Below are 13,433 nucleotides of genomic sequence, written 5' to 3' on the forward strand. Positions count from 1 at the left end.
CAGTAACTGTTGTCTAAAACATTTTAAACAAAAAATATTTCTTACAAAAAAACGCCTCTCTCTCACACGATAACTACCGTATACATGCATCTCAATATTTATCATGAAATGTATTCATAGACTCTCTTTTCCCAGAGTCCAGACGTGCTTTGGGGTGTGCGGATGCCCAGTGCCAAGTTTCCAAATACCCATTTTTCATCCGTAGAGTAAACTATAAGTTACCGGATGGTAACTGTTTCTTAATGCTTCCGTTCTCTTGAATATAACTGCCTAAAGGAGCAGCGCGTGTTTGAAACATGTACTATGCTAAAACTAGCAAATTGAATCTGAATTGCGCCCTCTGACATTAGTAAGGTAGCAAACAATAGGAAGGTTCTAAACGGATAAAATACAATTTCCTGAGATTCGCAATAATTATCTGCTGCACAAGCAGTGACGAATAGGAGGCGTCTGCAACAACCATTGCTATCACGCGTCGCCGTGATTCAATTCCATCCTGTCCACGCTCTACGCGCAAATTGTAGTACGCGCACGCAGGAATATTTAACAACATTTACGCGCGCATTATAGGATTTATATTATTGTTTTAATTGATGAAAATCTATATAAGGTAAGTAATACTCTTTCTTATATAATTTTGATGGATGTTTTTATGATGGTATATAACGATGGACCACGTAGTAATTGAATTATGTACAATAGGACACGTTTAGAATGATGCCACTAATGTTAGTTTCCATAGCCCATAATATGCTAATATACTTTTAAACAGGCAGATTAAATAGACGAACATACACACAAATTTGAATAAATAATACCGGTAATAATGCATTTGTGTTGAATATTTTAAAATGCTATAATATAATATTAAAATGACGCACGCATCCTGTCATGATGAAAAAGCGATATTTTCAACATCCTCCTACATAAATCATCATTATAATCAGTATCAACATTATCATTATCAATCAGAACAACCACCAGTATATTAGATTAATGAACCGTGAAGATACATATAATAAAACTGATATCGTTGTATCAAATAAAATTGAGAATATTGAGAACAAATCCCATATATAAATAATGTAAAAACTGAACATAATATAATATTTGAATATTAATCATACCGACGTTATCATAACTGTTGCTCTAAAATAATAAATGAGATGGCAACGAGATTAAGACGACAATAATCACCAAAATTGAAGCGAAAAATATAATGTGTTCTATAAAAGTGATTCGTAAGCGTACAGACTGATATTAATATCACCATGGTAACGTCGGATGAGAGCACTCCTAGTGCAAGCGAGCGACGGTGTGTGTGCATTTGTAATTTGTTTGTATTTGGATAAGAACGATATATTGTAGGCAGATGGCAAAGGCGGTGTTTGTCAATACATCGTGGTCAGCTACAATACGTTGACGTTTATTTAATAGATTCCTTTATCAGAAAAAATCGTCATTATCATAATCAAATCATATTGAACATCCTTATCTTCTTTGTAACCATTGTTTTTAAGAAATTAGTGGAAGGGAGGATGGGAATGTTGATCTCTAATAATAAATAAATAAATGTCTTTAAAAAACTAATTTTATTCTTCGATAAAAATCCTAATTATGTAAATTCCTCTCAATATAGAGTGTTGTCATCTTTGTGAGTTCTGATATGACGGTACCACTTTATGTAAATATAGTTAATCAGAATTAAGCGTGGCGATAAACAATCACTTCACTTTGCTACACATTTTACGAGCGCGTGTGAACATGGGGTATGTGCACATGACCTAATGAACTTTGCTACACATTTTACGAGCGCGTGTGAACATGGGGTATGTGCACATGACCTAATGAACTTTGCTACACATTTTACGAGCGCCTGTGAACATGAGGTATGTGCACATGACACGAGCGCGTGTGAACATGGGGTATGTGCACATGACCTAATGCAAATGATTACTCTTAGCATTGTTGGAGATAAGATCAAAATAAAACAGCAGTCATTATGTGTAAAATAATAAAGGTAAAGAACACATTAATATTGCTTCTAGCATAATCACTTACATACACATTTCGAAAACTTTTACGCTAGTCGCTATACTTCATTTTATCACGAAAGCTAGGCAAGAAGACAGTTGTTCTGAGGCTAATCGTAAAGACAAAGGACAAATAAATTAGTGTTAAACGGTGTCAAGGAATTATTCTATCATTATTCTTCGGTAGATATATTTTACATACAAATGAATGTCATGAGTTTTTACTTATCTTTATATCTTGTAAGGGTTTTAGCGTGGGGTACGTACGCGCAACTCAAGTAATTTTGCCAATCACAAGCGTCGAATGATCCGTCACCTGTGATTGGTTCAACTACGTGCGCGTATTGTTGTGTTCCTGGGGAAACAGAGCTACATAATACAGTATATCAATACACCAACTACAGAGGCCGGCAATATGAAAATGAAAATACATACGTCATTTGCTATTTGATATTTACTATTGTACTTGGTTTGGACGTGATGTCAAATGGCGAGTGATTTTAAGAGTTATAACCAAGTATCAGGTTTTACCGATGTTCATCTAGAGTGTTATTAAAGTTTTATATTACATTATAATTAAGATAGACTCTGTATAGGATACATTTTCATCAATTATGAAAGACATAGCGTACGTTTATTTCAAATGTACAGCCTTTGGCATCTAAGTCAGTACTTAAAACGATCCCAAATCTTAAACCTATTGGGGCTTAAACTCCAAAGCGCTTTAAATACGCTCGTTTTTTTTATTTAGGTGGTACATCTTTTAAACCTTCTATCTTCTATTGATTTTTATTATTTGTGGTTTCAAACAAATTAGATAAAACACCAGTAACAATAGTAAATATTGTAAATAGATGGTGGTCTATTGTTAAATCGGGTTCTTTTATTTTACTTACTCTGAACGCACCTTCATTTAAGAATAGTTACACTGTTTCAAAAGTGTAGCTACCAAATACATTTATTATAAATAGTAATTTTGCTTTCATACGGAAAATAAAAGTGTGCAAGTAATACAGCCAAATAATTTCTGTGAGAGTAGGCCTAAAACCAAAACTGATACGGATCCGTAAAACAATATTCAAAATAAAAAAAACTGTACGGATCCGTAAAACAATATCCAAAATAACAAAAACTGTTACGGATCTGTAAAACAATATCCAAAATAACAGTGGTTGTCAGTAAAGGTCGTAGAACTTTAGCACATAGTTTATAAATGCTATCATTATTACAAAGCAGCAAATTATTGATCTGCCCTCAAGCTCAGCTCATGTCACTTCAAATTATGTTGTCACAACAAACGCGGGGTCTTTAGAATTACTGACTCGTTTCAATCATTGACGTTTATCGGTGGATATATCCATTACAAACGTTCATGACTCAACGAAAGTTCACTGTCTACGTATTTTAAGCGGCGTACAAAGAGTTCACGTTGAGTACGCGCGCGTAAACAATATACCGCAGTACATCGCGTTTGCTCAAGAAGATTGAAAGTGTTTAAATGATGTCTAAGAATTAGGTTTATCATCCCTTCGGGAATTACAAACTCGTGACCATGAAATGGGGAAAATTTAAAGAACAATGTTTACGTAAACAGGCCTAGTGTGTGTCACCTATGTATTCTCTGAAATATTAAGACAACCTCTCATTTGCGATACAGGTAATCGATTCTCCTCTTCCCAGGTTTTACGTGGCTTGTGCTAATAAAGAATACATTGCAGACTTGTAAATTTGAATTCAATCAAAGATAGCCTACTTCCACTGAACTGAACCATATTTTACTAGTCGGTGAAAGTTAAATAAAAAGACATATATAATCCAAAACGTGCTGTTTCAATTCAATATATTTATTGCACAATAATACGCTTACCGGGATAATCTTAGTAAATTAATTAGTAAAGCCTACTTTATTTATCACTATTTCTATGGGATGCATACATCACAATGACCAATTGGATCCAACAACATTTTTTAAATTAAATGCGTTTTTAGCGACGGTGGTAAACCGAAAAGGGATAATGTTTTGTAAATAGGCCTACCCGCTTGGTACATAGGCCTACCCGCTTGGTACATAGGCCTACCCGCTTGGTAAATAGGCCTACCCGCTTGGTACATAGGCCTACCCGCTTGGTAAATAGGCCTACCCAGTTGGTACATAGGCCTACCCGCTTGGTAAATAGGCCTACCCAGTTGGTACATAGGCCTACCCGCTTGGTACATATTTTAATTCTTTTGCGGTTATGGTATTCCTTATTTTAATCGGTATCTGTTCAGTGTGTTTCCAACACTTTATGGGGTAGCACCACCATCAACATTTGAACGCGCTATCGCGTCTAATTGTCGTCTTCTAATATTATCGACAAAATTGACTTGATGGTAAAACGAATGTGCGTCTTTGAAATCCGTTGAAGCGTTAATCAGATTAAATCCGACGACAAACAGGACGACGTCTGATCTCTAATATTTGATTTTCCAAAACCAATCGATTACAATAAAGCACAACAGACACTCATAATATTAATATCAAACGTTAGCAATCATTGTAAATTTAACGTTAAAAACACGTGTAGAGGTCAATCATTAAACAAAGTCACGTTTTACACCGACAATGACATCTCTGCTTTTATCGACAGAAAGGGGCTCAGGGATTCAATTATCAAATGTGATTCGCTGTTTTCATTAATGGTTAACCAGTATATATATTTATTTTATACATTTTATATATATCAATGTATAAAATACTATACTGTAAACAATATTATATGCATTTTTATTGTTTTATTATTATAATTGTGAGTATCATACATTCAAGAAAATAATGAAAAAAGGAGAGTATTATGTGAGAAATATGTAAATTATGATGAACGAATAAAAGTGGTAGGTTACACCACAAAAGAGAAAAGAAAAGGTTAACCAGTATATAAAGACATGTTTATATTCAATGCTCCTCTATCTATCCCTCTCGTCGAGTCACTAACTAGGTCAATCAAAAGTTTAATATTAACTAACTACCAGAAATAGACCTAGACAATTCCCTCGCGAATATTAAATTTAATTGATAATTAAAACCATACGAATTCTAAGCATTAGAATATAAATGATAGAAACGTATACATGATATGCATAATAAATCTGAAGACTTTTTACACAAAATATTCAAAATTTGAATTACAGTCAATCAGCATGCAAAAAGTACTTAAATGAATCTGAAAAAGTAGATTTGCCTATTGTTGTTAGTCTACCAGTCGGCATTCCGATTTTGTATTGAAACTACTGAAACGCCAAAGGTGCCAAAATAATTCTTTTTTACTAATGTATTAAGTCAAAACACAGGCTAGAACAACATAAACTACTGAAAATGGTAGGCCTACATTTACACATCTTTCGTTATGAGACAATATACAATTTATTTCTAAATTAGATATAGTCCCATCTCCTCCCCATTTCTACAAAGCTAGCCGTCTAAGTTTCATTACGGTTATGATAGATAAAAAATAGTCAGCTATTCTAAAATTACATCTGAGCCTCCTACAGGAATATTACTGTTGTTTCTTACGGTTATCATTGCATTTAAGACGGAGTCTGATGCTTATTACCAATTTACTTCTATTCAATTATAGACTTATTATAGTCCCCGATTCCTTCTTCTACAAACTTTGTCTTATCTACATCGTTTTTGTGATGGTACTGTCAGTTTTGCTGGATGTTTGAGTAGGCCTCATATTGTTTGTACTGATCAAGTTAATTTGGATGCACCTCAGCTTCTGTGGGACTGCATTATTTTTAGATAAACCTTAAATAAGCATGATTATTATTCTTTAAATAAATTAACAAATTCTGATTTTAAACAGAGTTGAGTAGTTCAGCTATTGGCTGTATGTAAAGTAGCAATCCAACGACTCATTTTAAAAATCCATAGTTAGACTATTTATCATTTCCAATTCTCATTAAATAAAACCTTCAGTGACGTAAATGATGACTGAGTGTGTTCAAAGAGGTAATATGTACACTCCTAGAAAATCATTTCAACTGGACTTAACTCGAGCAAACAAATTGAACGCACACGGTGACTTAATGGACAACGTAAGACTCATGTCTTGATTTAACAACGTACTCAAGCTCCCTAATCGTCATTATAAGAGTATCACGTGGTTCGCTTTATATCATTCACATAATTTTAATACATCAGCAGTGATAACTAATATCATAATGATGTAATAATGACGAAGAGGATTGAAAATGATGAAGAAACGACAGAAATGTAACGATGACAACATCGACAATGTGACGCGCAACGGTATGCGACAGTAATGAGATTATGATAAAGATGATATTGTTAACATCATTATCATCATTATATCGAGAAAAATCTGATATGATATTGTTGATATCATTATCCTCATTATATTAAGATAAGATCATACCATATTGTTAATACCATTATCATCATAATATCGAGATAAAGATGATACCATATTGTTAATATCATTATCATCATAATATCGAGATAAAGATAATACCATATTGTTAATACCATTATCATCATAATATCAAGATAAAGATGATACCATATTGTTAATATCATTATCATCATAATATCAAGATAAAGATGATACCATATTGTTAATATCATTATCATCATAATATCAAGATAAAGATGATACCATATTGTTAATATCATTATCATCATAATATCGAGATAAAGATGATACCATATTATTGTTAATATCATTATCATCATAATATAAAGATAGAGATGATTTAATTAATACAACTATTATGTTATTACATTTAACTGGAAAAAGAAAATAAAAATAAAATTGAATTCGGTTACTTTAGCCTATATTCAGGATGTGGGTCAGAGTTCAATATTAAATGTTTAAAATACATTTTTCTACATTTACTTAGCATTGGAAATCAATCCTATTTAGTCGATGTTACAGATTACTATTTCTCATTATAGTATTATTATTACATTAGTCAAAGTAATGTTCAAACTATTGCTGTTTATTAATGGAAGAATCAATTTATGAGAGACAAATAGAGATTATCAACTGCACGTATTTATCGATTAGGTCTACTTGTTTATCTATACGACGTAATATATAGGTGGTAAAAGCTTGGGTACACGCGATTCCAAGTGTCACAACAACCATTCGGAATTATTGATTTTTAATATATCTTTATTTAAAATGTTAATTAATTAGGGCTAATAAAATATTTATGAGCATGCGTACAATGATATTTAAATCGATAGGCGCATAGTCGCGTGGCGCATCGTAGAAATAAAACGAGCCACATGTACGCATGGCAACAACCATCTCTCCAATCCAATGTATCAATGTCGATCAAGTAATCTTCAATACCGTACTCATTTATACATGAACATTAAAATGTCTTTCTTCCTATTTCAGAACATACAGCGATTAGATCGTCAAAAAAAACCCGACAAAATCTCACATGACGTAATCAGAGGTAATGAAGGACGCGCGCGTACAAAGCAGAAATGAACTGTTCTATGAATTAACATGAAAGACAATGAAAGAAACCCCCCTAGTGATCCTGGCTATAATTACGATATATAGTAGTTTATTCAACTATTTCGCACTGTCTCTTCCCGATATACCCAACCCCCAAGTCAACATGTATGGGTGCGGAAGAGGAGGACAAAAATCGTTGATCTGCGATCCAAGCTTAGTTATATCTGTGCAAGATGGTAAGCATTCGTTATTAATTATTAGTATTTCATAAATGTAGGCCTATCGATATAATCGTTTGTCAATGCTATTTATCGTACAACATCACCATCATAATGAAATTCATCAATGCAAAGTGTTTATTCAAAATGAGTACACATTTTGTTAAGATATCAAAATAGACAAGATCATGGATGTAACGGTACTGTGGGCACATAGTGAAATTAATATCATATTATCATCAATATCGGTCAAACGTCAGGCCACTTGGCATTTGATAGGGGTTAATGAATTTTTAGCAAACCTTTGAAATTGATTTGACTAAAAATTCAAGAAACCAAATCCGAATTACCAATCTAAAACTGTTACATTATTGTTCATCTTTTAACATCGTGTGAGTGAATTTGTAAGAATTTCAATGCATATCCATCTCAATTGTATACCTACATCTCTTTTCTTAATTACACACTTGACCTATGACCTATAATTCGTCTTCGTTGCATCCAATTTATAATTCTGTTCATGCTGCAACACGTCATTATTATTGTTATGTTTGTATTCTTTGCATTGTTAATAATATACAACGTTCAACTCCAAAATAATAAGACGCTGATGCTATGTACAATTGCGCACACTCCTAACACGCGCGCGTGCAAATTGACCTGATACAATGTACCATTTTTTGCACGTACGTGCACCTTAACAATATACACGGGTTGTAACTAATGACACAATACCACACCCACTAATGTTTTATTATGCATGAAAAATGATTATTAAAACAACAAAGACTGAATATTGTCGGAAATAGTGTTTGCTTTGATTAGAAACTAATTTGAATCTAACTATATCTCCTGGGCAACGAAGCAAACACGCTTTCTACTTAATCATAACAAAATGATGAGAAATTAAACTTAATTTATAAATTTATCGAAATTATTCCCCTCTAGTGATTAGTATCCTCAATACAGGCGCTAAATAAACAGCACGTGATTTCGTTTGATATACAACAGTTCAAGTGCCATTGAAGTTTACTTGTTAAGAGGCTGACTTTTAATCCCATGTCAACAACATCATATCAGTATATCAAGATTTAATATCGCTACTTTACAAGAACATTTACAAGATTGACAAATTTGATGTTGATAACGTATACATGTGAATCTACATTGGTGTTTTAGTAAAACCGAATGAATACAACAACCGGAATTACAATCTGAAAATGGAATTGAAAGCTAGGCAAATTTAGTTATTAATAAAAAGTATATATATATACAGTACCGTATTCCATTCAATATTATTCGGTCAAACAAAAATAAAAGGTTTGACATAGTGTATACATTTCATTCTTCAAGAAAAATCAAAATAGCACAGTTAGGCCTTCAATATTTCGTTTATAAAAATTGATATGACTCGTATAATTCTATGAAACACGTGAAGATCAAGTCTACAATATTTCTTACAAATTCATGAATTATCTCACATTGCCGAATTTAACGAGAATTTGGTCTTAGAATTCAGCCAACAAGTGTTAACATTCAAGTTTCATTAGATTGTAAAAACATAAAACACATTAGCAAATGGAATAAAAATAATCGATATACCGTGTATCAATAACGTGTACTATAAAATATTATGTACCGGCATGATTGATGTACGAACCAAATGAGAATGCCAACCGACAGTAATGACGGAATGATGGAAGTAGTCTTCAAGAAAATGACAATTTCACGTCATCCCAGGAGAATTACGCTGATGCAGGCAATTAGCCTCGAATATTTCAGTTTAGTTAAAATACAATTCACGATACATTGTTCCATTTTACTTATTGTAGTTGGTTCGGCTTTATTGGGACTCTAAAACACGTTTAGACGTCGCCACAGCGACACTACGAAATGCTACGCACGCGTACGCAAACATGGTGCGTGTAGTTATTGATGTAAGACAAAATTGGCAGTCTGTTCACAGATTATTGGCGGATCATTTAAATGACATGTTTTGTTCTTTTCAAAAGTAATTTTTGCTTGCTTGTTCATAAATCGTGCAGGTAAACATACTAAGCAATATGACATTTTCAGTAGCAGATCTGTAGCGATGGGCGAGTTTGATAACATGTTGTCTTAGATCGAGAGGGATTTGTTTAGGCTATAATATTGATAATTGGTAAAAGTAAAGGAAGTTGGAGTGGCACTGGCGATAGAAGCTATTGCCCTCATTTGCCACTTCTTGGCGCAATCTATCGAATTGTTTGTATTTATTTCTGTATAACTGTGTTTGCCAAAATTAATAAAATAAAATAAAAAAACGCATGCGTTCAAACGCTGATTATTCTAATATGTGTACATGCGCGTAAACTTCGTGTCTCTTCCTAGAAAACTGAACACACGCACTTTTTGTTTTCTTTTTTTAATTTTTGTTTTGTTTTGGATCGTGTGAGAAGAATTCACAATGTAATGTATTAATTAGTATGGCGATGATGTGAAGTGGTTGCAAATTGCCATTAAATTGTATGATGTTTATTCTACTTTTCAACAACTCCAATAGCTTATTGAGTTGTTGAAAACATTAAATGCAACAAAGTTATCCCGGACGAAGACATTTTATCCATATAGTAATTTTCTTTGAATTATGATAAATAATATTAATAATATAACGAGTTCCTGGTAGTTATTTTATTCATCACTGTCACTCCTCAAGCATTTTCCAATAATGGTTTAATTTCATTTCTCAATTCTTTTTAAGTCTTTCTCGTCTTCGTCTAACAAATTTCATTAGGCCTAATGGATTATAATTATTATTCGTTTTTGATGTTGTTGATTTTAGTAACCGCCTGTTGAAAACAGACACAAATGTCAAACGCCAACATTAATTTATTATCTACACAAGGTGTTAGATAACTTGTTGACCTTTGAAGTCTAATATGTTGTATTTTGTCTTTATATTAATTAATCAATCTTTACATTTTTCATCAGCGAATCAAATTGATGAAAGGTTGCAGGAGCTACAGAAGAATACTGATTGTGAGTGTGTTCCTCGAAATGACACATGCCGTGGATATACTATCAGTGTCTACCTGACCCCGGAAATAGCATCAAATATATATGGGTAAAAAGTTATTCCAAGTAATATCATAAATAAATAAATACATCTTTAGAGTAGAAAAAAGAAAACTTAAATATCATATAAAATTTGAAGATAGTGTTGAAATTCAATTGTCTATAACAAGTTAAGCAACCAAAAATTAAGAAAGGAAAATAAAATTTATATATAAATGAAAGTACAACAGGGAGACCAGTCTTTGCCTGAAGAGGTCGCCCAGTATAAATACAATTATTTCAATCTAATTCAACTGTTGGATTGAAATTTCCACAAAGATAGCAAAGATTTATATTTTGATTTGTTAGTGTTTATTTTCTGACAGAACCACACCTACGGCAGACGACTATGCAAACCATTTACGCAAATATTGGAATTTTGGTAAATGTGGAGAAGATATTGTTATTGTATTTGTAAAAGATACACTTCAGGTATGTGTGATTTTGGTAATTGTGGAGAAGATATTGTTATTGTTGTAAAAGATACACTTCAGGTATGTGTGACAAATGTCAAATCTTGTCATTGCCGCGAGGAGGTAAAGTCACAGTTATGGTATATACCTACTATATTATTATTACTATTCCTCATTAATATTGTTTTCATTAAGGTCAACTCAGACAGCGTCGTACGACGAAAAGTCTTGCCTGGACCTTAGTTGGCCTTTATAGACATAATATCAGTTAATATTAAAGATTTAGTTCCCTGAAAATGAAAAATTATCAAATCAAATGAACACTTAAATTCAACTCATTTAAATTGCATTAAAACGTTCAGTCTGATAGAGAAATAAGACTATTGGTGTTGATGGCCATTTTGGAAGTTAAATAAATTATACTATTTTCCATGTTTTGTTTAAAATTCAAATTCAGAACGATTTTTTGTTTGTTTCTTGAGACAGAATTTTCCCAGGGTCTCGTGATGTCTTGATGAATTAAACATGCGAATTTAACATTACTGTGCCCACGCATGTTATAATGTTGTTATCATTTTTATGAGCAATAGAGAATTCTGCTTCACATTCGTAGGCCTATGTGACATGATGCTCGAATTTTTTTTTTCCAATTTAAATTAAAATGGAATTTGTATCTTTGTCGTAGGCCTATCCTTGGTTATTTTACGAGGAACAACCGTGGACAGTTGTCTACGGTATGACTAATGTTTTGATGTTAAAATTATACCCACGATGCTGGATACCTATTTAGGGGTCGTGCGCACTTAACGTAGAAGACGCATTAAACGCACTATTTAACAATACAATTGAATGTGACAGAGTGATCATCAAACTGAGTGACGTGTGATGTATTTTAAGTGGGTCTACTGAGCCGTTCCAATTGTTGTCCTTGGCATTTTGTTTTAATTAATGAAATGAAAAATATTACGAAAAGAGCGTCTCGCCATCTCTTCGCTCAAATGATACCCGAAACGGTAATATAATTGTGTCAATAGGGCCTACATTAATACATCGGTGAACTTTAAAAAAATGAATAATTACGAAGTGTATTACTTTGCTTGAATCGCATTACAACTCACCTGTTTCTGTTGGAATATCATATTTATATATATCGTTATTTTACTTTATAGAAAAAAAAATGTTTCTATATCGTTAGGGTCTTATTCATACAATCCGATCGGTGTTTCGATTTGTAAACTTACACTATGATGAAGTAATAATAATAATAATATAATGTGTTAATTATTATTCTTTTCTTGTTTCTATAAAATGTTATATATAATGTTATTATTTTCAGCGGGCTACGTCAGTTGGAAAAATCGCAGCTAGGAAAATAACCGAGGAAGTTATATCAGATGTTCACCGAAAAACAAACGATCGATTCAACAATGAAAACAGCTATACTGACGGTTTATTAGACATGGTGGATAACTACGAATTGGCCATAAAAGGAAACTATAACGCAGCTATAATTATTCCTGTATGGACTATTGTACAAATGCTTGGAGGTGCTTTGTTTGTGCTCTGCTGTTTCTGCAGCATGTATATTTGCAAAAGAATATATTCCTGATGACAACATTAAATACAATTGGTAAGGATGGAAGGTTAAACCTTAAAGGGAACTATATGAAAACACAAATATACATTGTAATGCTTGACGAGAGGTCGGTGGAATATGACGGACATAATGATACATACTATGTGCAAACGAATCACAAACAATGGTTGTATGTACAATGAATGTACTAATTGTTCTTTACCTCAACAAGAAGACGCGCAATAGTTCTTGACCCATCGTCATCAGCACGCACCACGCTTCGGTGTTAACTGCGTCGCGCGATGTTTGACCTATTATCAATACGACCTAGTTTTTGATATACCTTTATACAGACTGATAGGTAATGGCATTCATTTTTTATTTATTTATTTTTTTACGTATGCAAAAAGACGAGAGCCAGTATCGCCTCCACTGATCAGGATGCGAAACAATCAAACGTTGTAGATGGAAGAAACTCTACGTTGCATATGTTTTATATAAAATGTTGATCTAATCAGATTTGGATAAAATGTGAATTTATAGATTTGTTCGAGTGAATTAGAGGTGGATAAATGTTGTGGCAGACCTATCAATCATTTTTAATTGTCGCTAATTACCTCTGT

The 13,433-nt window shown here is 32.8% G+C and overlaps 1 protein-coding gene across 1 annotated transcript; it reads left to right on the forward strand.

The window, feature by feature from the left end:
* Positions 1–481: 481 nt before the first annotated feature.
* On the forward strand, positions 482–12,961 carry LOC140048798 (uncharacterized). The gene is made up of 5 exons (XM_072093586.1): positions 482–610; positions 7,445–7,746; positions 10,699–10,831; positions 11,148–11,253; positions 12,571–12,961. Exons 2-5 carry the CDS (start codon positions 7,569–7,571, stop codon positions 12,841–12,843), a joined length of 690 nt encoding a protein of 229 aa, XP_071949687.1. The 5' UTR covers positions 482–610; positions 7,445–7,568; the 3' UTR covers positions 12,844–12,961.
* Positions 12,962–13,433: the final 472 nt, after the last annotated feature.

The sequence above is a fragment of the Antedon mediterranea genome, chromosome 5 (assembly GCF_964355755.1).
Source record: "Antedon mediterranea chromosome 5, ecAntMedi1.1, whole genome shotgun sequence".
NCBI lineage: Eukaryota > Metazoa > Echinodermata > Crinoidea > Comatulida > Antedonidae > Antedon > Antedon mediterranea.